At 39.3% G+C, this 27,229-nt stretch overlaps 1 protein-coding gene across 1 annotated transcript; it reads right to left on the bottom strand.

Annotated features, from left to right (window-relative positions):
* Positions 1-1,622: 1,622 nt before the first annotated feature.
* Positions 1,623-25,975, bottom strand: LOC143863520 (uncharacterized). Its single transcript, XM_077374204.1, has 8 exons — positions 25,824-25,975; positions 23,500-24,763; positions 19,285-20,605; positions 17,939-18,218; positions 8,821-8,928; positions 8,439-8,717; positions 3,377-3,520; positions 1,623-2,232 (listed from the first exon to the last, which is right to left on the bottom strand). The coding sequence occupies exons 2-8, from the start codon at positions 24,707-24,709 to the stop codon at positions 2,044-2,046; spliced, it is 3,531 nt and encodes a 1,176-aa protein (XP_077230319.1). The 5' UTR covers positions 24,710-24,763; positions 25,824-25,975; the 3' UTR covers positions 1,623-2,043.
* Between the last annotated feature and the right edge of the window lie 1,254 nt (positions 25,976-27,229).

Below are 27,229 nucleotides of genomic sequence, written 5' to 3'. Positions count from 1 at the left end.
ACCCATTATTTCCACTTACACCCTATTTCCGCCGGCGTACCCTTTTATATTCCTGCTGCGTACTCTATAATCCATAACCATTATTTCTATTGGTCTACCCATTATTTCCGCCGGCGTACCCCTTGATATTCCACCAGCGTACTCTATAATCCACAACCATTATTTCCGTTGGTGTACCCATTATTTCTGCCGGCGTACCCATTATTCCCCTCTCTGTAACCATTATTTCTATCGGCCTACCCATTATTTCAACCGGCATACTCTATATTTCCGCTTACACCCTATTTTCGAATTTTTTTTCTTAAACCAGTTCCTAATCTCTCTCTTATTGTTAGGTAAAGTTGGATGATCCTAATCGTCCTATCTACAATGGGATTGTTCGTTATAGAAACCTATATAGATCTGAGGGTTGAGGTCATCCAATGGAGATGATTTATGCGGTGCATCTTATATATGTTGTGGCCCAACAAATGAACGGTTTGGATGATATTTTCACTCCCCACGTTCTCATCTTTTAAGATCGTTTGGTACGTTTTAAGATGATATTTTCACTCCCCCACGCTCTCATCTTTAAGATAATGATTGGACGTTTTCAAATCTCATCCATCTGGAAGGGCAACATACTAGGACTCTTATGATGGGTACGCCAGCGGAAAGAATTGTTATGACGATAGAAATAATGGGTACAGAGAGGAGAAGACGCCACCGTTTCATATTGATGTCCACGTGTCGTGGATCCGACCGTCTATTCATACTGGCGACGGCCAAGATTTAAACGAACCCAAGGACTCTAGGTTCACAGAAGATTTCAAATCCATACCAAACCGACTATGTATAGAGCCGCTAGCGTTACAAAAAGTTTTTCAACACATGTCAGGCATCCATCCTTCTCTAGGTATTTCCGACGGTCATGATAGAAACAAACCCAAGGTTTTGTCGGTTCAAATAATAGACGAACCAAAAGAACCTCGTGAAACACACCAGTAATGAAAAAGGAAATTGAATGACGTTTCTATCCATGTCAGAAGGGTATCAGGGTCTTTTTCCAACCCGATTTTGAAGATTAGCCCTTTTTTTGTTCTTGTTTTAAAAGGTGCCCGTAATCCGTATTTTCGCTAAACATCAGCCCCCATTCCGTACTTTTCTCTTTGTCATTACCTATCACCAAATTCTACAAATCTAAACCAACAAATCTGTAATATTAAAATCCAATTGTACGGTCAGCCAAAAAAATAAAAAAGGGCACATGGGCCAACCCAATAAAGGGGGCCACACTTAATGAGGGAGTGAGTATAAAAGATTAAAAAACACTAATTCTAACAGCTTAAGCTTTTGGAGCAATTGGTTGTTTCACAGCTTCAAATCCCAAACCTAAACATGAACCGATGAACCAGGTAAGATACTCTGCCCACTTCGGGAGAAGACCAACTTTAGTCTAAATCCTTGGGAAAGCTTTTTCTTCTATCTCCATCAATAAGTAACCCATGGAGTCTAATACAGTTCCTATATAACCTACAGAAGGTTGCTCAGCGTTTCAGCCAGAAAAAATATTCAAACACAGGGAAAGAAACAAGAAGATTAACTGTGGTTAAATACCACAAAAAAAAGAAAAAAGAACCAGGTGATACAAAATTTCATATTGGGCCACTCCCAATCCAAAATTCTGAAATTAGAGACAAACAAAACCGTGTTCTAACCCAAGTTGTCATTACATTTCCATATAGCCATTACTAAAGAGTTAAAAAAATAATCACATCATATACAAGAGGGCAGATTCCCTTCCCAGCAAAATAAGAACCCTATGAATATTTGGTGCATGCAAAAATTACATTCTACGGTACAGCAGGTTAAGATACAACATGGGTTGTAGGCACAGAAAGACTGTCACAAACCAAAACGGCTTTCCAAGAATCAGAAGACCCATGTAAAAATGTGGCAAGCGTGGGGCCTCTGTCATGAAGCAAGAACCATTAATGTGAAAATAGTTGATTCCTGATCTCAAATGAAGTAAGACATTGTTCAAAGGATGATATCCTGCATGTTTCACGACGAGATGGGTTCATATGGATAGGAGAGCCATGGATGTTTCAGAGCTTCTGATGCAGTTGGGCGCTTTTTAGGGTTTATTTCAAGGAGATGGGCAACAAAATCAATAAAGCCTTGATCCCCCATGGGCAACCTGTGTCGTAAAGATGTCTTTTTCGGAATCAAGTATTCCAGCCTGTTTGTGTCCTGGAAAGAAAACATTGGGCCAATATGAGATGATCAAATCAAAACATTGCTGATATTCATGGAAAATGCTTTTTTCCGTTCAAAAAAAGTCAGTCACAAAGTGGATGCTTGCTTGGTAAAATTCAAGTTTATCTGGGGATTTCTGATACTGTGTTACCAAAGTTGGCACCATAAAAAGATTTTCATTGAAGTGGAAAAATGAAGCATTTGAAGACTGCAAGCATCATTCACTCTGGTAAAAAAACACACATGATATACACACTATAATGGGTGCAGCAGGCAATGAGACCCATTCTGCATCACAATAAGATCAGTATCCATCCACTAGCAGTCACATTGCACACCCCAATGAACATACACATAGTGAGTTTTAACAAGGGCTGGTGAGACTAATTACTTGTATCATTCAGTAAAGCCAATGATTTTAATCGAACACATTAGATTGGTTATTTCGAAATATAAGTACTCTGCAACTACTTGAGAAATATGTGCTGAATGAACATTTCTTAACCAGCATTATGAAATATGAGTTGATTAAATTAAAACATTGCTGATATTTATGGAAAAATGCTTTTGCCACTCAAAAAAATCATGGAAAAAGTTTTTTTCTGTTCAACAGAAGTTCACAAAACAGAACTGGTTGCTTGCTTGGTAGAATTCAAGGTTATCTGGGGATTTCTGATAATGTGTTACCAAATTTTTCCTTTTTTTATATTTTGAACAGGGTATTTGAGGACTGCAAGCATCACTCACTCTGATAAAAAAAACACACCATATACACACTATAATGGGTGAAGGCAATGGGACCCATTCTGCATCACAAAAGCTCCAGAATCCATCCACTAGCAGTCACATTGCACACCCCAATGAACATACACATAGAATGTGTTTTAACAAGGGCTGGTGACACTAATTCCATGTATAGTTGTATCATTCAGTAAAGTCATTGATTTTAATCTAACACATTAGATTGGTTATTTTGAAATATTAAGTACGCTGCAACTACTTATGAAATATGAGCTGAAAGAACATTTCTTGACCAGTATCGAAAATGCTAGAACAAAATATTTTAATCACTTCATTCTTAATAACTTGTAACAGAATATTCTACAAGAAATGTGAAATGAAAAAAAAAAATCAGTACCTGATTCCGCTCATAAAGCATATGATTCTTTGAAAAATATTTGTATGTATCTCGTCCCTTGGCAAGCATTCCCTGCCCAATTGTGCCTATGATTCCAATCACGCGTGCAAGTAATGTTGCAGGTGAATCATTCTGAAAGAGAACCTGTGCCAGCGTGAACGAACTTTAACCATTGATGCCTATGTTTATCAATTTGTATGATATTGATAAATACAATGAATTATATCATGGTCTAAAATCTAAATCTTAACATATTACATGAAATGAAAATTACAAATATTTTAACTCAGGTTAACCAATGGTTCCAACCATCAAGCAGATGTAGGAGTGCATCCCAGTCTGGAAATAGCAGTTCTGGAAAAATTCAGAAAGAGTGAGAATTTAGGAAGCATCTAGTGGTGGAATTATTTGTAACAGTAGTAGCAAACATACATTTATCAAAGAAACACTTGAGGTTTGTTACAGCATAAAAGATTAAATAACGCCATCTCCATCAGCGAAGCTTTTGGAGTAACAGGTCGTTTCACATGGTATCAGAGTAGGAGAAGATCTCGGTAACCCCGTCCCTCGGAGAAGATCTCGTAGTTCCCACGTTGCCTCCGCGTGGAGGAGAAGATTGTTGGGGGTTCACGCAAAAGCAAAAGGTCCCACATCAGTAAAAGTGAGTGGATGTGGATGGGCTTATAAAGACTTGGGCACCCTCCCCTTAACGGCTAGCTTTTAGGGGTGAGTTCTAGCCGGGTCTCAACACATGGTAACACCGTATCAGAGCCAAAGGTCCCGAGTTCAAACCTCCTTGCTAGCAAAAAAAAAAACCACAAGCAATGGCCAAACCCAAAAGAGGGGCCACATGTGCCACGTGTAGGCCAACCCTAGAAAGAGAGGCCACACATGAGGGGAGTTTTAAAGTATAAAAGATTAAATAAAGCCATCTCCATCAGCTTAAGCTTTTGGAGTAACTGGTCGTTTCACAAGGTTCAAGCTAACTCTGCTCTATCATGACAATGCTGCTCTTTTACAGAGAGAATGAGTGTTGCACAACCCAACACAGACATGCATAGTCAGGAAGCGCTTAACATGCCAACTAAGCCGACATACACCCAGCAGCACCAGAGATCAAAAGGATTTCTTTATTTTTTGGCCAACCAAACACAGCTAAAGGCTGATGTGGTTTGCCTGACCCCTACATTTACCTGACGACAGCCTGGATCTTGGGCTTCCAAACAGATCCTGAGGGATTCGCTATCAATGTTTCTGAATTCTTGGCGGATTCTAGTCCATTGGACAACTAGTGAAAAAACAGGCTGGCTCAGTCTATAGCAGCTCCTGACTTTTCATTTGAAGACCTTTTTGTTCCTTTCCTTCCAGATGGCCCATAAAGATGTTAGGAGGAATGAACTCCACAGTCCTTGTCCTCTTCTAGGCCAAGGGGTGAAAGCCCAACTCTCAAAAAGGTGTTCATTATTAACGGGGTAAATCCACGCTATGTCAAAAAGCTGAAGCACAAATGACCAAATTGCCCTTGTGAACCTGTAGTAAATGAAAAGATGGTCTACCGTCACACCATCCTAGAAGTATAATGATGAGGATCAGATTCAATGAAGCTCACATTTAATTGATGAGGATCCTGTTCTAATAGAAAATGTCTGATCCACTAGACAATCACAAGTAGAAGTTTAATTCTGCTTGTGATCTAAGTTGAAAACTCTCAGATCAGAACAGTCATCAATAGAGGAGATGAAGGATCTTTGTACTCTTTTGACTCATTAATGGCAGAAATCAGTTTAAGCTACAGGGATATGGAACGACAAAAGGCAGATCTATATTCTAGAAACAAGAAGACTGGAATTACACAAAGAGTAGAAGCATTCTTACTGGGAAGAATCTCTAGACATCCATGAAAAAAAATACAAATCTAACTTCTCCCCAAAAGGAGCTCCACACGATCACCTTTTAATTCATCTTCAAAAAACTCCTCAAAATGGCAGACCTTCATCTACTTATAGAAGAAATGAGACCTTCTAGATCCTTCCATTTGCTGCCAATCGTGCTTGCTTGTTGGCTGATGTGGCTCGCCACATGGCAGCATGGAAGCTGCCCGATGTGGTCCCTCTTTGCTTCAAATGATCCCATGTCATGTGTCAAATATATAAGGTTGGTAGTTATAAAGAAGTGGTCCCAAGCTCCCATTTGATGCCGCATGTCCTCTTGATAGGTGATCCCCGAAGCCTCATCTCTCTTATTACCATACTAACCTCTCACTCTAACCACCCTATTACCCTTAAAACACCCTTACTAATGGAAAGAAATGGCAACTAACTAAACTACGGGTGGTGCCCAAACGCCTAGGCCATTTTAGTCCACATCATATAAGGCGCAATGATCCACCAAGATCATTTTTAGGCTCCGAAGGTGGATCTACTGTGAGAATTTTGTTAAAACATATCGTCCATGCAAAGGCACTAACTCTGAGAGGAACAAGAATTTTGCAGACTTTGAATGTTGGTGAGGGTACAGTCACTGGCATAAGGCAATGATAGAAAGAAAAAACAGAAAAGATTCCATTGGGTTCTTGGCCCAAATTCTTCTGTCACTCCTAGACATGGACTTAAATTTCGGTTTCGGTTTCGCCCTTGGCCGAAACCGAAATCCGGTAATAAAAAGTATTATTTTATTAATTTCCAAATTTCGGCTGAAATTTTGGCCGAAATTTTGGAATAGTAATATTTTAAACGAAATTTTGAAATTTAATTTTTTTTCTTTTTTTTTGAAACGGTGGCAGATTTCATTAATAAGAGGGCGACTGAATAAGTACACCCCAAGGAAAAACATTAGAGACAAAAAATACAAGGCACAAGAAGAAAAAAGTGCACCCCACTTATTTGAGGAAAGAAATCAGAGAGCTCTAGACTCTGTTTATCCACTCCCTCCCTACTTGTCTCATTTGCCGATCTTCTTACATGCATGAATGGTAAGGAAACACCATTCAGCCTATCACGGATCTCATCAAAAAATTGAGCAAATCTCCAAGGGAGGACAAAAGAGCCTCTAAGCCATCTAATGAACTTGAGACTCTCCCTCTACTATTATTGTATCCGGGAGATCCCTATGAAGATGAATAATCCCCTGGTGAGCAGCTCTAACTTCCGCTTCACTCGCATCTGTTACCCCAATAGGTCCAGAAAAGGCCCAAATGACTTCGCCACTGTAATCCCTTAGAACACCACCTATACCTGCTGGCCCCGGATTTCCCATACTAGACCCATCAAAATTGAGCTTCAACAACCCTTGAGATGGGGCCTCTGCCACTGTTGAACAATAGAGGGTCTATTCTTTGTATTGAAACAAATCTCCTTCCACCACTCCCATAATGAATACGCCGGAACAAATCGAAACAAGGTAAGGGATTTAGCCCAAGCAATAGTTAAAGCAATGACTTTGGTGAAGAGAAAGTGTGACGATTTAGAGACCCCCTCAAAAACTCTATCATTCCTATCTTTCCATAGAACCCACATTGTAGCTAGAAGAGATAAAGACCAAAGAACTTTCCCTCTTTTCTTCCATGGGACCACTGACCAATTTTCGAATAACCCTTGAATAAAGGATGGGAATACCCACGAGATTTGGTAATTCGTGAAATTTTGGATTTTGGCCAAATTTCGGTTTCGGACCCAACCGAAATCCGAAATTTCAGATTTCGGACAAAATTTAAAACCATGCTCCTAGAGCACGCATCCAAACAATCTAAAAAAACAGACATCATGTCGATTTCTGTGTCAAGAAAGTCACTGTGATGTGCCTTTCTATAGTTAGTACTTAGTAGGCTGGGGCACATCATATATGGGTCTAGTGGCATCTTTTGTAATTACTAATACGTGAGAATTCAATATAAAGCAAGCGAACCAATAGGTTGGATTTCAACTTCCATGGAATCTTTCACCACCCTATTCTTTCTTCCTTCTCTCGTCTTCCTCTCTTCATTGTTGCTTCCCTTCCACACGGTTGGATTATTAAAAGCTTCACATGATATCAGGGTGCGGTTGATCTTGAACAAGATTCAAGAGGTATGTTCATCAATTTGAAACCCTAATTATCCATTCTTTATTCTCTTGTCTTTTGGTTCTCCCTTTCGCTATCGAATCTGAGACCTTGGACTAACTCTCCTCTCTCTTTTCTCTATTCTACTGTCTTTTGGATCTCCCTTCTGCTATCGGATCTGAGAGCTTGGACTTGCTGCCTTCTCTACTATCAATGAGGTTGCATCATGGATCTTGCGTCCAATACAAAACCCTAGAGTCATATCCACCACTGAATCCTTAAACCTAACCACAAACCTATTCAAACCCTAATCCCTTCAAAACCCTAGCCTTAATCCAATTCAAAATCCTAGCGTAGTTCTATTTGAAGCCCTAGCCTTATTCTAATATAAATCCTAGCCCTAGTTCAATAAGAAACCTTGTTCATAGTCCTATAGTCACGATCCTATTTGAAATGCCATGAGGTGATTTCTGTTTGTTGTGCACTAGAGCTGTGTTCATAAACCAAGAAGATTGTTCGTTATATCAAGGGGACATTAGCAGATGTTGTGTTCATTTCAGCTCAAATACATCTTAATTGGCATTCGTGCCTATTCAGATGGAAAGACAGTCATGCTGCATGTATTAATTGGCTTTTAATAAGTGCTAAAGCTAACACTAGGATTTAGCATTAATGCCTATTCAAGGGGACATTAGCATATGCTGTGTTCATTTCTATAACTGCTAATGCAATCCTCCGCTAGGATTTACTGCAAGCATCCATATAATTTAAGATGGAAAGACGGTCATGCTGCATGTATGAACTGGCTTTTAATATTTATAATGTCAGTTACAAAACATGGAGGAAGAGATCTACCAATCTATACATCTGGGAGTATCAACTAAACTTCAGACTATAACACCATATAAGAAAGAATGCTGATGAGGTATTAATACATGCTGGAACAAAAAATTCACAAAATTTCAGCACCCAAAGCACTTGATAACCCACACAAGAAGTGCATTTAAGAATGGGTGCAACGTACATTTCCGGTGCAAAGTTCAGCCAAGATACAGCCAAGTGACCAAATATCTATCTTCTTATCATAAGGAAGGCCCAAAATAACCTCGGGTGCACGATAAGACCTAGATTGTACATATGAGCACAAGTGATCTGTCTGGAAGCAGCTACTGCCAAGGTCAATTACTTTTACTTCGCACCTACTGTAACTCTTTACCAAAATGTTCTCAGGCTTCAAATCACAATGAATAAGACCAAGACCATGCAAAAACTGAACAGCCTCCAAACACTGAATGGTAATTGACTGCAAGAGGAAACTTACACAACAATGTCATAAACCAGCAGTTAAAAGAGAAAATGCAAACAAAGCATTTTGAACTTTAACAAAAATCCAGTAGCATACAAACCTGCAGCCTTGGCATTGTAAAGTAAACCTCTCCTCCAGATTCTCTATTGAATTTGTGAAATTCATATAAGTTCGCCTTGAGAAGTTCACATACAATCAACAGATGCTCCTGCACAAGACAAATGACTCAGCTATCGACTCAATGCCTGCCATGATGGATAAGAACCAACAGGCAACAGAGGCAATATATATATATATATAGAGGAAAGTGTTGGTGAGCTTAAGCTCACCAAACTTATGGTGCGCTTAAGCGCCCAATCACATGGGGGCCCACTTTGTTAGGATGATCCAAAGCATTCATTTGAAAGGCCCTTACATAGATGGGGTGTGTACCAAAAATCAGCTCCATAGGATCATCCTAACCCCTCCATTTGTGGAGGACAAAAATGGCAGATTTGTGGACAAACAATGTCTGTCCATTTTGACCTCCACAAATGGATGGGCTAGGATGATCCTATGGAGCTGATTTTTGGTACACACCCCATCTATGTAAGGGCCTTTCAAATGAATGCTTTGGATCATCCTAACAAAGTGGGCCCCCATGTGATTGGGCAAGCTCACCAAACTTATGGTGCGCTTAAGCGCCCAATCACATGGGGGCCCACTTTGTTAGGATGATCCAAAGCATTCATTTGAAAGTCCCTTACATAGATGGGGGGTGTACCAAAAATCAGCTCCATAGGATCATCCTAACCCCTCCATTTGTGGAGGACAAAAATGGACAGACACAAATCTGCCCCATTTTTGTCCTCCACAAATGGAGGGGTTAGGATGATCCTATGGAGCTGATTTTTGGTACACCCCCTATCTATGATAAGGCCTTGCAAATGAATGGTTTGGATCACTCCCCAAAATGTGGGACCCATGTGATTCAACAGTTTCCTCATATATATATATATGTGTGTGTGTGTGTGTGAGAAAACTGTTGGTGAGCTTAAGCGCACCATTTTTTGGCTGCGCTTAAGTTGTTATAACGCCTCCCATTCGTTTAAATGTTCGGGTCCCGCTAAAGCGCACCAATGGGAGGCGTTATAAGAACTTAAGCGCACCAAAAAAATTGTGCGCCACCAACACTTCCCTCTCTCTCTCTCTCTCTCTCTCTCTCTCTCTCTCTCTCTCTCTCTATATATATATATATATATATATATATATATATATAGGGAAAAGTGATTGTGAGCGGCCCCTCATATAAGCTTATATGAGGTGACTGCTAAAAACATGGTGGGCCCACATTTTTTGGGTGATCCGAACCGGTCATTTGATAGGCCCTGACGTAGATAAGGGGTGCCCAAAAAATCAGCTCCATAGGATCATCCCAACCCTTCGTACTGTGATGCACAGGTAAGTGGGCAAATTTATACCCACTCATTTCCCCCTCTTTCACCTCCACAGTTCGTAGGGTTGGGATGATCCCATGGAGCTGATTTTTTGGGCACCCCCTATCTACGTCAAGGCCTATCAAATGACCGGCTCGGATCACCCCAAAAATGTGAGCCCACCATGTTTTTAGCGGTCACCTCATATAAGCTTATATGAGGGGCCGCTCACAATAACTTTTCCCATATATATATATATATATATATATAGAGAGAGAGAGAGAGAGAATGGTTTCTACACACAAGTGTAGATAAGTTATCTACACACTAGCTTAAAATACAGAGGGGTTCCACATTGTTTGGGTGATCCAAAGCATTCATTTGATGGGCCCTCACATAGATAGGGTGTGCCCAAAAAATCAGCTTCATAGGATCATCCTAACCCTTCAAACCGTGGAGGCAAAAAATGGACAGATCTGTGAAGGTTTATACACGTCCATTTTACCTCCAAAAATCGTAGGGTTGGGATGATCCTATGGAGCTGATTTTTTGTGGACACACTATCTATGTGAGGGCCAATCAAATGAATGGTTTGGATCACCCAAACAATATGCCCTCCACTGTATTTTAAGCGAGTGTGTAGATAACTTATCTACACTTGTGTGTAGAAACCGTTTTCTCATATATATATATATATATATATATATATATATATATATATATATATATATATATATATATATATAAAGGTTTCTAAGCAATACCCCAGATAGCTTATCTGAGCAAGCTCATATAAATAGGGTATGTAGCTACGTTGTTTTGGTTATGTGACATATCGATTCTATAGGGCCTAACATAGATAGGGTGTCCCTAAGAAATCATCTCCATAGGATCATGGTAAGCATTGATTTGTGTAGGTTTAAAATGGACCTATAGAAAACGGGTCCATTTTGTGCTTCTACAGATCGAATGGTTAGGATGATCCTATGGAAATGGTTTGTTAGGAACACCCTATCTATGTCAGGTTCTATGGAATCAATTGGTTGGATGAGTCAAACAACATGGAAGATGGTTTTTTATAGTGGCTTGCTCAGATAAGCTATCTGAGCTATAGCTCAGAAACCTCGCCCCTATATATATATATATATATATATATGAGAAAAGTGTAGCTACACATACGTGTAGCTAACTTAGCTACACCGACGCCTTAAAATACAGTGAGCCCCACATTGTTTCGGTGCCCAAACCATTCATTTGATAGGCCCTCACATAGATAGGGTGTGCCCAAAAAATCAGCTCCATAGGATCATCCCAACCCTACGATTTGTTGAGGCAAAAATGGACGTGTAAAAACCTTCACAAATCTGTCCATTTTTGCTTGCACAGTTTGAAGGGTTGGGATCATCCAATGAAGCTGATTTTTTGGGCACACCCTATCAAATGAATGGTTTGGATCAAGGAAGCAAGATTCTTCCCTGGGAGCCTTCGATTCCGGCTTCAATTCCCGTTTCGATTCCCGCTTTCGATTCCCGCTCTGGCAACCTTGAGTAGGATTCTTCCCTGGGAGCCTTCGATTCCCGCTTTCGATTCCCGCTCTGGCAACCTTGGTTTGGATCACCCAAACAATGTGGGCCCACTATATTTTAAGCCGTCGGTGTAGCTAAGTTAGCTACACGTATGTGTAGCTTCACTTAACACTCTCTCTCTCTCTCTCTCTCTCTATATATATATATATATATATATATATATATATATATATATATACATAGAGAGAGAGAGAGAAGGGTTCCTGCGCTCGAGCACAAATCAGCTTATCTGCGCTCGAGTGCTGCTGGAAACAGGGGTGGTGGGGCCATTGGGGGGGTGATCCAAACCATTCATTTGGAAGGCCACATCATGGATGCGGGGGCCTACCAAAAATTAGCGCCATTGGATCCCCATAGTGTGTCCATTTGTGGGGCAAAAAATGCACAGATACTGTTTGTCCACAAATCTATCCATTTTTGGCCCCTCAAATGTGATCCATTTAAGCTGATTTTTGGTGGACACCCTATCCATGAAAGGGCCTATCAAATGAATGCTTTGGATCCCATAAAAAATGTGGCCCCACCCTGTTTCTGAGCGCGGAAACCATTTCCTATATATATATATATATATATATATATATATATATATATATATGAGGAAAAGGATTGTGAGCTTGAGCGTTGGAACCTTATGGTGAGCTTGAGCTCTCAAACCAATGAGGCCCACATTGTTAGGATGATCCAAAGCATTCACTAGAAAGGGCCTTACATAGATAGGGTGTGTACAAAAAATCAGCTCCATAGGATCATCCTAACCCATCCATTTGTGGAGGTCAAAATGGACAAACCACAAATCCGCCCATTTTTGCCCTCCACTTTTGGAGGGGTTAGGATGATTCAATGGAGCTGATTTTTGGTACACACCCTATCTATGATAGGGCCTTGCAAATGAATGGTTTGGATCCTCACAGAAATTGTGGGACCCATGTGAATGGTGCACTCAAGCGCACCATTTGGTTCCAATGCTCAAGCGCACGAACATATTCCTCTATATATATATATATATATATGAGAAAAGTTGTCTTGTGCTACAGCGCAGGGAGCTTCCCTGCACTTTAGTGGTTTATAAAGCCTCCCATTGGTTTGTATAGCGGGTCCACAAAAAGTGACGAATGGGAGGCCTTATAAGCCACTAAAGTGCAGGGGAGCTCCCTGCGCTGTAGCACAAGAACACTTTTCTCATATATATATATATATATATATATGAGGAAATGGTATATATGGACAGAAACTGTTTCTACCCATTTATTTTTTCCCTCCACAAATGGCAGGGTTAGGATGATCCTATAGGGCTGATTTTTGGTACACACCCTATCCATGGAAGGGCCTTCCAAATGAATGCTTTGGATGCCCCAAAAAATGTGGCCCACCCATGGTTTGTGCAGCCATGCACAGATAGCTTATCTGTGCAGCTGCACACAAACCATTTCCTCACATATATATATATGGGAAAAAGGTTTATGAGCTCGAGTGCTAATAAATCATGTGGGCCCACATTTATGGGGTGATCCAAAACATCCATTTGGAAGGCCCTTCCATAGATAGGGTGTGTACTAAAAGTCAGATCCATAGGATCATTCTAACCCATCCAATAGTGGAGGGGGAAATGGAGACACTTTTTGTCCACAAATCTGTCCATTTTTCCCCTCCATAAATGGAAGGGTTAGGATGATCCAATGGAGCTGAATTTTGTGGACACCCTATGTACGCTAGGGCCTTCCAAATGAATGCTTTGGATCACCCCAACAATGTGGGCCCACTCTGTTTCTGCACTCGAGCACAGATAAGCTTATCCAAGCTCGAGCGCAGGAACAGTAAGCCTATATATATATATATATATATATACTAGCAAAAAACCCCATGCGATGCACGGGCCGACAAAGAATTGTACATACCACATCATAGGTTGATCTAAATCGTCCATGTGATGGAACGCAACATAAATAGGTTGTGCCCGTAAAATAATTTCCATAGGCTGATCCTAGCCCTCCAATCTATAGAGGTTTCGATAATTGTTGTTCCTCTTAAGGTGCTCAGAATTCGTCAATATTTTTACAGGTGTCCTACATTCGTAATATCAAACTTTCCGTAATTTGACCCCCATATAGTGAATAAGGAAAAATAGTTCCCGATTTCCAACCCAAATTCAGGTTGAACCCGACCCGCGTGGGAACATCCAAGTAACAACGATGGTTTCAAATTATATATAGTGCTAATGTCCTCACTATCATATTTTATAATGGCACTACTCACCGTATTTTGATGATCACACTCCTCACTTTATTAAAATGTACGGTATGGCCCGTACCATAGGATGATCCAAACCATCCATTAGATGGGCCACTGCCTACGTAGGTTGTGCCCCAAAAATAATTTTCATAGGTTGATCCGAACCCTCCGATCTATAGTGGGTTATATGTTGATCGAAACCGTCCATGTGATGGAACACAACATCAATCGGTTGTGCCCGTCCAGGTTGATCCTAGCCCTCCAATCGATATAGGCTGATCCTAGCCCTCCAATCGATAGAGGTTTCCATAATTGTTGTTCCTCTTCAGGTGCCCGGAATCCGTCAATATTTTGCAAGCGTCCTGCATGCGTAATATAAAATAGTTCTTTCGTCATTGTCATATGTCTTTACCTCTTCTTGGTAGTTTTTTTTTCGTAATTGTCATAGACCGGTGCCCTAGGTTGGTACTTTTCGTATGTAGATTACGATTTTACCCTCAAATAATTTCTCATAGAGATAGATGTTAGATATCAGGAAAGGGGTTAATGGTAAAAGAGTAATGCTGATGTGTAAATCTCAGAGAAAAAGAAAAGAAATTCCTTTTTTCTCTAGCTATATAGTAGTAGATATATATATATATATATATATATAGAGAGAGAGAGATATAGAGAGAGAGAGAGAGAGAGAAAATGGTTCCTACACATATGTGTAGAGAGTTCTCTACACACTAGCTTAAAATACAGTGGGGGCCCACATTGTTTGGGTGATCCAAGCCATCTATTTTAAAGGCCCTCACATAGATAGGGTGTCTACAAAAAATCAGATCCATAGGATCATCCCAACGCTACGATTTGTGGAGGTAAAATGGATGTCTTTAAACCTTACAAATTAATTCATTTTTTGCCTCCAAAGTTCGAATGGTTAGGATGATCCTATGGATCTGATTTTTTGTGGACACCCTATCTATGTGAGGGCCTTAAAAATGAATGGTTTGGATCACCCAAATAATGTGGCCCCCACTGTATTTTAAACTAGTGTGTAGATAACTTATCTACACATATGTGTAGGAACCATTTTCTCATATATATATATATATATATATATATATATATATATAACGCAGGTGGAATATTGGAGCATAACAAGGAAATACAACGAAGAAACAAAGAAATGTACTTTCCATAAACAAGTTCACTTATATATATATATATATATATATATATATATATATATATATATATATATAGAGAGAGAGAGAGAGAGAGAGAGAACTGTTGGTGAGCTTAAGCGCACCAAACCTATGGTGCGCTTAAGCTCCCCAATCACATGGGTGGGGGGCCCACTTTGTTAGGTGATCCAAAGCATTCATTTTAAAGGCCTTATGATAGTATGTCCATTTTTGTCCTCCACAAATGGAGGGGTTAGGATGATCCTATGGAGCTGATTTTTGGTACACCCCCTATCCATGTAAGGGACTTTAAAATGAATGCTTTGGATCACCTAACAAAGTGGGCCCCCATGTGATTGGGGCGCTTAAGCTCACCAAAAGTTTGGTGAGCTTAAGCGCATCAACAGTTTCCTCATATGTATATATATATATATATATATATATATATATATATATATATATATATATATATATATATATATATATATAAAGTAATGCAAAGAACAACGCAGGTGGAATATTGGAGCATAACAAGGAAATACAACGAAGAAACAAAGAAATGTACTTTCCATAAACAAGTTCACTTTTAGAGAGCACCATGCCAAGAGATGCAGCTTATTGGAGTATCACTGAAGCCAGAAATTTTAAAACATTGGCCTGCAGGCTACAGATGTGATAATAAAAATTCCAACATCTAAAGAGAAGTTTTTTTAGTGTGCCACCATGTAATGTAAATAACAAAGAGGCGCCAAATTCTTAAAACATTTCCATCCAACTGTATTAAAGAGAGATCCTTCAAAGATCTTTGAAGGTAGAAAAGCAGCCAGAAAGAATTCAGCTTAAACAGTGAAGTTTTCATGGTGCTTGTGCATCTATCATAGTCAAACCAAATTACTCGTACTTTTAAGATTGACTACAGAAGTATAATCAAATCTATTAATGACAAGGAAATACACTTTTAATAGCTAAAGTTATTTCTTGGTTATGATTTTGTTAACTTACCAACTTCTCCAAAAGCTTAAGCTGTTGGGAGAATGGCGTTATTTATCTTTTATACTTTAACACTCCACCGCACGTGTGGCCCACTTGGCAAACATGTGGCACATGTGGTCCCACTTTGGGCCGACCATCACATGTGGAGTTTTTCTATCCGGGAGGTTTGAACTCGAGACCTTTGGCTCTGATACCATGTTAACTTACCAACTTCTCCAACAGCTTAAGCTGTTGGAGAAAGGCGTTATTTATCTTTTACAAACAACCATTGGCTAGTCCACACTATCCCAGCCTCCAATACTCCTTTTCCAACAATTTACAACATATTTTGGCTGGTCTGGTAGTATGGCTGTAATTTGGTTATTATATACCATCAGCTCCAATAGAGCTAAAGTCTTGCTGCGTATAATTTCAACACAAGGATAAAAATAAGTCTTAGATTACATAAAAAAGTCTAAAATATTCCTTCAGATTGCACTAGAGATCCCCATGAACAAAGCTGGGATCACGTTAAATCACTTTCAATAGATTCCTAAACAGGCGTTGAAAATTTGACTAGACATCTGGAAAGGAACGGGGACAAAGCGAACGTTAAAACCTTGAAAGCGGCAGCAATATCTGATGATAGCATGCCCAAAACTCCAACACATCCATAATGGAAGTCTCTTATGCTCCATCCAAGCTAGAGACCTTATGTAGAACAAAAATACGTTTGCCGCTCTGATACCAAATTATAATGAACAAACCTACGATTGGCGCTCTGAAACCAAATTATGATACAGCTAATAATAGAAATAAAATCCAAGAGTCGATGTGTAACTCTTGATTACACATTGTCGACAATATACATCAAATCTGGAATAAAATAAAAGGTAAAGTACTGCAGAAAATCACTGGAACTAACCTTTCAGTGGATAATAAATCAATAGGATAAAAATCTTCTGCACAAATGGATTTAATATTGGTTGACTACAATTGTTGATCAAACCGCATGAAAAATCTGCTGAAAATTACTGTATAAATCTTTGAAAATGGAGTCTTCCTATCCGAGAAAACCCTACAAACAAGAATAGGCAGCAAAACCTTACACAAAACCCTAGCTTTTTTCTTTTTCTTTTTCTTTTTTGAATGGTCCTAGCTGTTTTCTTTCTTATTCCAAATAAACAAAAATACCCAAAAAACTAAACTAGATTATGTGCGCATGCGCGTGCGTGCGTGTGTGTGACACACACACACACAGAGAGAGAGAGAGAGAGAGAGAGAGAGAGAGAGAGAGAGAGAGAGAGAGAGAGAGAGAGAGAGAGAGAAGAACTAAGAAAGCTCCAAATCATAAACTCCACTTTGACAAAAATACCCTAACTTAAACCTCCCGAGAAACCCATGAATAGTGATGTGAATTGTGTGAGAGAGGAGTGAAGCATCTCTTATTCTAATTCACTTATGTGACTTAAGTGAAACTTACAGAAAATAGCTATTACCCCTATGACTTAAAACCATATGCATCAAGTTGTCCTACATTGATGTGGGTTTCATCTACGTCATAACTGGGCTCCAATCCTAGGTCACGGAGCCTCATGCATTCTCGAGCTTTTGTAGGATTGAGAAGAAAAAAATAAATCTGAGTCTCTTAACAGTTTTCAAAGGGTGGAGGTAAATGATTTGGGAGGGAGAGTTTTAAAGGAGCATCAAAGACCCAGATATTATTTGCTTTACTAACCTTGTTTCGAAGTTAATGGAACAAACATTTATCAAACAAGTTATACATTAACATAAACCATAAACAAGAGAGTGACATTGAAACATCAAGGTAATTGAACTTCACTTACACGATAATAGAAGTAATCATAGAGGCGTAGAATATGGTACTTGTCAGCTGGATCATTCTTGTTAACAAACTTGAGAAGCTTTATTTCGTCAAGGCTCTGATCAAAAAAGTCCTTATTGTTCTTTATAATTTTCACGCAAACATCCATGCCTGTGTGCAAGTCGTGAGCTTGAATAGCTTTACTGAATGCAGCGGATCCTAGAAACTCAGTAACATGATAACGACCAGCAATCACTGAATTTAGAACGACATGGAAGTTTTTATCCTCTTCGAAGCCAGTTCTGAAAAAAAAGAAAAAGAAATGATCAGACATAAAAATGTCTGGAAAGAAAACAATTGGATAAACACTACAGGGGAAATGAAAACCAGAAATTCCTCTCCCTGTACACACAAAGAACAATGGAAGGAGCAACCCCCAGCCTAAAAGGGCGGCCCAATGCATGAGGCTCCCGCCATTGCGGGGTCTGGGGAGGGCTAGATGTACGCAGCCTTGCCCCTGCTTTGCAGAGAGGCTGTTTCCGTGAATCGAACCTGTGACCACCACGTCACAATGGAGCAACCTTACCGTTGCGCCAAGGCTCGCCCTCAGCAGCCTCCAGCCTAAGTCACAAATATCGTTCTCAGAAATTTCTCGACAATGGAAAATCTCGGGACGTATTAAATTTATTTTATTTTATTCAGATTTACATCGGAAAAAACCGATAAAAATAAAATTATTTAAAAATATTTAAATTAAGAATTATTTTTAAAAAAAAAATACATCGTAAAAATATCGTGATATTATCGCAATGTTATCATGGGAAATGAAAATATTGCTATATTTTTTTAAGGGAAATGTTATATTTTAAATTAAGAAAAAAAAAATCGTAAAAATATCGTGATATTAACGCAATGTTATCATGGGAAATGAAAATAATGCTATATTTTATTATTTTTTAAAGGGAAATGTTATCAGGACAACCATAGTTTGATATTTGCACAACCCAGCTGTTTTTTCTTCTTTAATTGGCCTGTGAGAGCTTTTTGGTAAAGGTAATAACCTTTTCACAGCTCTTTAAATACTAAATGACAAGATGGTTTGTGAAAATATGAAAATGTGGGTGTGCTGATATCATTTTCCTTTTTAAATTCTAGGATTATTTCTGGATTTTGTCGTTTTATCAAAATGTTGTGATAAAATCATTATTATTTGAAAATGTCAGAGATATTTGTGACATAGCCTCTAGCAAGGAAAAAGATTTTAGCAGAAAAAACAGTGGAAATAAACAGAAACAGAAATAAGGACATATAATATACTAAAGCAGTCTCTAGATGGTTCAAAGAAATTGAACATATAGTAAAGCATGCCTGTTTTTCCTATGCACAATCCTGAGATTAAAGGTTTCAAATTCGTCTTCCTGAGCCCTTATCTGTCTCACTTGCTCTTGCACCGCAGCTGCTTCTTCGTCTTCTAGTGTTGTCCCTTCATCATCTTCTCTCGCAATACTTGCTTTTTCATCTAGACCTTTCTCGACATGCTCCCTTTCAACATAACCATAGTTTGAGAGGGTCGTAGTTAAATTTGTTGATCTTGCCACATTAGCAATATTTTCATCCCTAGAGCTCTTCGCAGGTGAAGAATCATTGCTTCTCCGCCTCCATGTCGAAGGCATCTCAACAGTCCCTATCAAAGCATTCCCATAATCATCTACTTCCTCAATGTTCACCACATTGCTCTTGCTTGACCACAAAGTTTTACAAGAGTCACCCTCCACCCCATCCCCATCTCTCAAAGATGGTGGGAAAGAAAACCCGCCATCGCTATAACCAACTCCAAGTGTACCCTTCTCAGGTCCCATAATGTACGCATTTGTATCACGTTTAGCTGTCCCTCTTTTATCTCCATTTAACCTTTCAATGAAACTCTTGTGTGTGTCATGTTGAAAATACTCTAAGTCCCCTTCACTACTTCCTCCAACCAAACTTTCTCGTACTTCACTACCTATATCAGCCGCATCACTGTTGATTCCCACACCAATAGACCTAACAGAACCATGTTGATCATCCTCAATGCAAAGGTCATCTGGGCGAGGCCGTTCACACTCATTTAAAATTCTCCCATTACTTAACATGATGAGTTCATTAGTCTGAGTAACAAAGCCCTTCCAAACAGGTTCTGCCCGCATCAAATTTAGTTCTTCTTCATCCATCAGTTGCCCATCATATTGAGCTATCAAATCATTTTCATTTGTTCTTCCATACATTGTGGGCACCGAAAGCGCTAAAGGGTCCTCCGAAGCAGCAACTTGTTCAATATTTTTTGAATGAAAATATTGCTCGCCAGAGAAGTAAGAATCCTCCTCAGCAAAAGATTGGTCATCATCCTCATCTTTTGTGGGACCTCTTTCCGGCTGGTCTGGGATACTCCCACGGCCCGTACCCTTTTCATTGTCACTTGGATAATCAATTTCATGAGCGAGAAACCAGGCCTCATCTTCAATAGGCTGTCTCATGTATCCAACATCGTCGTCATCATCATATTCATCAGAATCCCAATACTCATTTGGATAGTCGACGGATTCACTCAATCCATCACCAACAGTTGCAAAACCAGAAACTAAATCAGAAGCATCCTCCGCAATTCCCTGGCTTATAGATAGCCAACTATTCCCAACCGTTTTTTTTTCACCTGTTTCCAACATTTCTGGGATCAGAAGTTCATATTGCAATGATTAAAGGGCAATTAACAGTAAAAGAAATAACCTAATGTGCATACGATGCTAGAAGTGGTTATAATGGGGAATACCTCAGGACTATTGCATGCAGATCATAACATTTAATAAAAAGTTCAAAAAACACAAGAAATTACATCAGGGTTCCATGTAGGGTAACTGATGGTTCCAAGAAAGAAAAACTAGAGCTTCAACTTTATACATAAATTCTCATATTTCTCATTTTCCAGTCAACAGAAAGATGCTATTGTATACATACTAGAATCACTAAATCTGAATGTGATCTAAATATCAATCATACTTAAGGCATAATATGTATATACACACACACACACACACACACACACACACTAGTAAAAAACCCACGGGCCGACAAAGAACTGTACGGTCCACGTCATAGGTTGATCCAAACCGTCCATGTGATGGAACACAACATAAATAGGTTGTGCCCCAAAAATCATTTCCATAGGCTGATCCTAGCCCTCCAATCTATAGAGGTTTCCATAATTCCTCTTAAATCGGATGGTTAAGATCACCCTATAGATTTTTTATTAAAAAACCATAAAGGAGGGGGGTAAGATTGAAATTATGTGGCTTTAATGGGTGCCTTTGTTAAAAAGCATAAAGGAGGGGGTAGGATTGAAAATATGTGAGTTGAATGGGTACATTTGTTAAAAAAAGTCAAAAAAAGTGATGTGTAATTCTCATAGACTTTTTAAAAAATTCAAAAAAATCTCTTCTTTTCTCTTCTCCTATATAGTATATAGATATATAGAGGAAATGGTTTCTGCGCTCGAGCGCAAATAAGCTTATCTGCACTCGAGCACAGAAACAGGGTGGGGCCACATTTTGGGTGGGATCCAAAGCATTCATTTGATGGGCCCTTTCATGGGTAGGGGGTCCACCAAAAATCAGCTCCATTGGATCACCTTAGGGTGTCCACAAATCTGTCCATTTTTGGCCCCACAAATGGACACCCATTGGTGATCCAATGGAGCTGATTTTTGGTAGGCCCCCCATCCATGATGGGGCCTTCCAAATGAATGGTTAGGATCACACCCCCAATGGCCCCACCCCCATGTTTCATGTGGCAGATTTGGATGGCAATGCTTCTTTTGCATTTTTATTGGAAATCAAGGCAAATTTTACAGCTGAAAAACTAGCTACTTATGTAGCTTACAGATCATACTTGGGATTTTCTCATACTGGGTTTAATCTTCCTGGGTTTAGCTTTGGACTCTCCTATGGCCAAACCCTCTTTATCTTCCATTTCTTCTTGCCAAATCGGATGACCAACCTGCGACCTCCTGAGTTTGGCTCTCTAAGACAAGTGTTTTCTCCATTATTCTTTCCATATTTTCTTTTATCTTCTCTTCCACTAATAGAACTAGAGCTATCAGAAATAGCCTAATCAAACTGGACATAGAATTTAGATTTACAGATCAGTAGGCTACTCAAATTCACCAAGCTTTCTAGGGGGTTTCTCCAATTATGACTGTGAATCCCCGGAAAACCAAGGGATCTAGAATGACCTATCAGACAAAATAAGTAGGTTTTCTCTCTCCGGTGATGTTCGTGAATCCTCGGGAGACCTCAAGAATTCACAGTGAGCTCCCACATAGTTTCACCTTTTTTTCTTGTGTAGATTTTCTGTCCAGACAGAAATTCCTTCTTCTTCTTTTTTTGTTAAAAGCAAAAGCACCAAAAAGATGATGATGACGACGTCCCGTGACTCCCTAGTAAACCCTTTGGGACTACAAGCAAGGTTTAGAAAATGGGACCCCAATTGGGGCTTATTAAGAAGAAAGGATTCTCTTTCTTTTTTCATGTACCATGTTGTATAGATAAAAAGCAAAAATTAAGGCTTTAGCCATTGTCATTGTTTGTCCTATGCTTGATTCCTGCCCTTATTTTTCATATCCATTAATATAAGTGGATCTAGGATCATACACTCAAACTTCTTTTCTATAAGAGGTACAGTAGAATAACAACATAAAATCAAAATGCATATTAGTAATTACAAGAAAATGTTCCTAAGCTATAGATTATGTAAGCTTATCTAAGCTATAGCTCAAAAACACATGTGGCCCCACATTTTTTGGGGGATCCAAAGCATTCATTTTCAAGGCCCTTCCATGGATAGGGTGTGTACCAAAAATCAGCCCTATAGGATCATCCTAACCCAATCAAAGGTGGAGTGGAAAATGGACAGACACTGTGTGTCCATGTTTCTGCCCATTTTTTCCCTCAACAGATGGCAGGGTTAGGATGATCCTATAGGGCTGATTTTTGGTACCCACCCTATCCATGTAAGGGCCTTCCAAATGAATGCTTTGGATCCCCCAAAAATGTCGGGCCACATGTGTGTTTGAGCTATAGCTTAGATAAGCTTATCTAAGCTATAGCTTAGGAACACTTTCCTCTGAGTAATAAGTTAAAAAGGCAAGATGATGATCTGTTTTTAAAGTATCTGAAATAAAGGCCAAATATCTGTGGTACATACCAAGTCGATAGGAGACATTACTGGTATTTTGGAGCGTCCATAGGGTCATGGAGAAACAAAAACACACATATAAATGGAACTTGTCCATCTTCTAAGACAAACCTCCTAAGACTAGAAAGTACGAAAGTAATGGGGATAAAAGAAAAGTGGAGAAAATTTACGAATGGTCTCATGCAAAGCAATCAAATAATTGGTCATTTTCTATTGTTCCTAAAGTAATTCCACGAAAAGAAAAACTTAAGGCATGCATGAAATGCAGAACAACTACCATATGTCAACTACCATTCCAAAAAAGAAAAAAAAAAAAACTACCATATATCATACGTGGAAAACTTATTGTGGACAAACCTGAAGGGCTGAGTTCTTGTCCAATTGGAACATCAAGAAATGATCCGATCAAGAAGGTGTTATCGGCACTCATGATCTTTGTTCCAGATCCATGGCGATCAACCTTTTCCTCCCAATAAATGTTTACTGACTTGTCTTCCGACTTTAGTTTAACAGGAGGCAGCCACGGTAGCTCTTCCTTATGATTATCAGTGATCAGTGGCAAATCTAAGATCCCAAACTTTTGTTCTGAACTTCCGTGAGGCTTCCCAGATAATGAAGATTTGCTCACCCCCACCTCATCAAGCTGCCCTGTGGCTGTAGACCTGGTATTGTTGCTATCCAACTTCCATTTTCCTTCATTTCTCCTGTCACCAAGAATACTACCATAACTGCATGATGCATCCCCAGTAGGGAATGGGATAGCAGTCTTAATGGAGCAATCTTTCCACGGTTCAGATGAAGACTGAGAGGGTCGCTCGTTTATTGACCACGGATTATCTGATAAGGGATTTTTAGAGTAAACATTGTTAGGTTTGCCTGCTTGATCGAGTTCCTTACGCTCCATTATCTGATTCCTATCGTGCTTCACTTCAACCTTGGCTTTGCCCGTACTTCCGCGCCATGAAATTCTCTCTTCGCCAGACATATCCGGCTCGGTGCCATAGCTTTTTCCAGGATTCACCATCCCAATTGAATTCCTTCTCTCTGAAACCTGAACAGGGTGGGACTTCGGCTGCCCACATAATTGAAGCTCAGAAAAATTACCAGTAATTGTGCCAGCATCCTTGGAAAAAGGATTGACAGGACCATCACTGGAATCAAAGTTCCAAGGGTACAGATCTGTCATAGTGTTCTCAGAACCATTATAGAACACGAAACTTTTTTCACTTGCCCCGGCAAATTCATTGAGTTTATTTCTTTCTGCAACAGACCCAGATGTCGATTTGCTCTCAGACCCATTTGCCACGGTTCTGCACTCAACTTCTTTAACAATAAGCTCTCTAGAACTCTCACAGCTTTGATTGCCAACACCCTGATGTTTTATAACTGTTCCGCCGACTTTTTCTTCTTCCTGAGTACTACTCGAATCCTTCTCATCTAAAATTGGTTTCTGAATGGATCCATTTAAATCCGACCGGTTACCAAGCTCCCCACGCAAAGCAGCCTCGGCTCGCATAAATCGATTCTGCCTCAGGAAATCCAATATGGCATCGACTGAGTCCGCCATTTCTCAACCGCTGATAACTACCCAGCAGTATCTAGAAATAAGAGCTAACAACGCCTGATAATAAAACACCAACACATTTTTTTTTAAAAATGCAATTCCAGTCACAAATTACTTAAATCCACATTCTCAATCTCAAATTACTTAAATCCACATTCTCCAGTTCATGAAACTGCAGAAAATCTGTCAAAACAAAAACTAAGAAGAAAATAGCATATATTTTCTACAAATTACTTAAATCCGCATTCTCCAGTTTATGAAACAGCGGAAAATCTGTCAAAACAGAAACTTAAAGAAAAATGGGCAACATTTTCTACCATAGTTAATAAAACCCTAATGCAGAAAGAAGAGCTAACAACGCCTGATATTAAAATGCCAACACATATTTGAACCAAAAAAAAATTGTAATTATAGTCTCAAATTACTTAAATCCACATTCTCCAGTACATGAAACTGCATAAAATCTGTCAATACAGAAACTAAAAGCAAAAATGGGCGACATTTTCTACAAGGACACAGTTAATAAAACCCTAATATAGAAAGAAAAATGCAATTCCAGTCTCAAATTACTTAAATCCACATTCTCCAGTACATGAAACCGCAGAAAATCTGTCAATACAGAAACTAAAAGCAAAAATGGGCCACATTTTCTACAAGGAGACAGTTAATAAAACCCTAATATAGAAAGAAAAATGCAATTCCAGTCTCAAATTACTTAAATCCACATTCTCTAGTTCATGAAACTGCAGAAAATCTGTCAAGAGAGAAACTAAAAGGAAAAACGACCACATTCTATACACAACCGTAGTTAATAAAACCCTAATGTAGAAAGCCCTATTTCATTACAAAAACCCTAATGAATCCGCCCCATTTTCAAAACAACGAAAAATAAGACCAGGAACACGGCAAATCCAACCCATTGATTGCGAGATCGGCAGCATAAACAGACGCTAGAAACCTACAAACTTCAGAAAAAAACAAAGAAATGAGGACGAAAAACCCTAGTTTTGCGCACCGAATTCGAACGAGAAAAACCCTAAATGAAAAAAAAAAGAAAAAAAAGAGTAGGTAAGTATTTGAATGAAATCGAAAAGAAAAATAAGAGAGAAGGACTTACAGATCGAAGGAGAAATTCCATTAGAGGGGATGAGAATCTAGGGTTTGGTCACGGTTCTCGTTGGAAATAGTTATAGAACTCATCGCCATCAAAATATTACAGCATTTTCACAGTTTAAGCCCTGGATTTTCTCCTTCTGATCCAAAACCTCTCGAATAGGGGAAAAATATGGCGCTTTGATTTAGGTACTGATGTTGGCACTACAATGTTTTGATAATGGGAATAACTCACTTTGTCTGATATTGTTTAACCAGCTGTCGAAGATATTACAGTTCTTAAGCAGCTGTCGAAGATATTACACGATTCCCAAACTCTCGGCAGCCAATTAAAAAGAGATGACAAAATGAGTTCGTTCCTTTATCAAAACATACATTGTAGCGCCAATATAAGTAGCCTTTATGTATTCGTTTCATTTTTATTTTGTTTCTTTATTCAAACATTCATGCGGGCCGCCTCAACTCGGTGTCTCACTGTCTCGCTCTCAAAGATCTGTCCGTCCTTACATTGAGAGATGATAAATTCGCACCCACTGTAGGATTATTTCCACCACTCGAACGTGATTTGACGTCAAAAAGCGTTAAAGTCACGTTACGAGGGTGTGAATAATTCTACAGGGGTGCGAATTTATCATCTCCCCTTACAATTCATTTTATTTATTTATTTGCCCGGCCTCGTTTCTTGATTAAGTCTCGTTTCGGTTGTTTTCTATTGAAATGACGGAATTATCCTTATGTTTCCTGCGGGGCCAACTGGCGTACACTTTAATTTATATGGTTTCTACATTGTTCTCCATGAATAGGAGGATTACGACCATCCTAGGGAAAAGATTTTCTAGACACACACACGCTATCTACATCATAGCCTAAGAAATGAATGGTTTGGATCACTCAAAAAATGTGAGCCCCACTGTATCTCTGAGATACACGTGGCCGTCCATAGTAAAAAAAATTCTTCCAATACCTTGGGGTGGGTCCGACCATCTCCACGCAAATCGATGCATCGAGTGGGGGCCACCATTTTACACCCATGCATAGCATGGTGAGGTCCATTTCATAATTGTGTTTTTTTTATGGGGACTGGCCCACCATTGTACACATCGAGTGGGACCCACTATTTGACAGCATGCATCTATGCATGGGCTGAGAATGCCGGAAAATATAGTCGGGGTTCTAATAATTAACGCTTCATTAACTTATAATCTCTTGCGTCTTATTGCTCACACCGGGACTGCGGTTGCTCCTAAGGTGTTTTGGTGGTCGTAATAACCATGGACATGGTGTGGCAATAGCAAAGGCACCAATGGAAGATGGTGTTTTGGTGGTCGCACTAATTATTGGCAATGGCAATGGGAGGCTATCGACTTTTCTTCTTTCTAGTTGACAGGTATGAAACCTAGTCGGCCATAA

Source organism: Tasmannia lanceolata, unplaced genomic scaffold, assembly GCF_043159265.1.
Source record: "Tasmannia lanceolata isolate RefF3 unplaced genomic scaffold, GAP_Taslan_0.1 ptg000044l, whole genome shotgun sequence".
Classification (NCBI taxonomy): Eukaryota; Viridiplantae; Streptophyta; class Magnoliopsida; order Canellales; family Winteraceae; genus Tasmannia; species Tasmannia lanceolata.
This window is presented reverse-complemented; position numbering and strand designations above follow the sequence as displayed.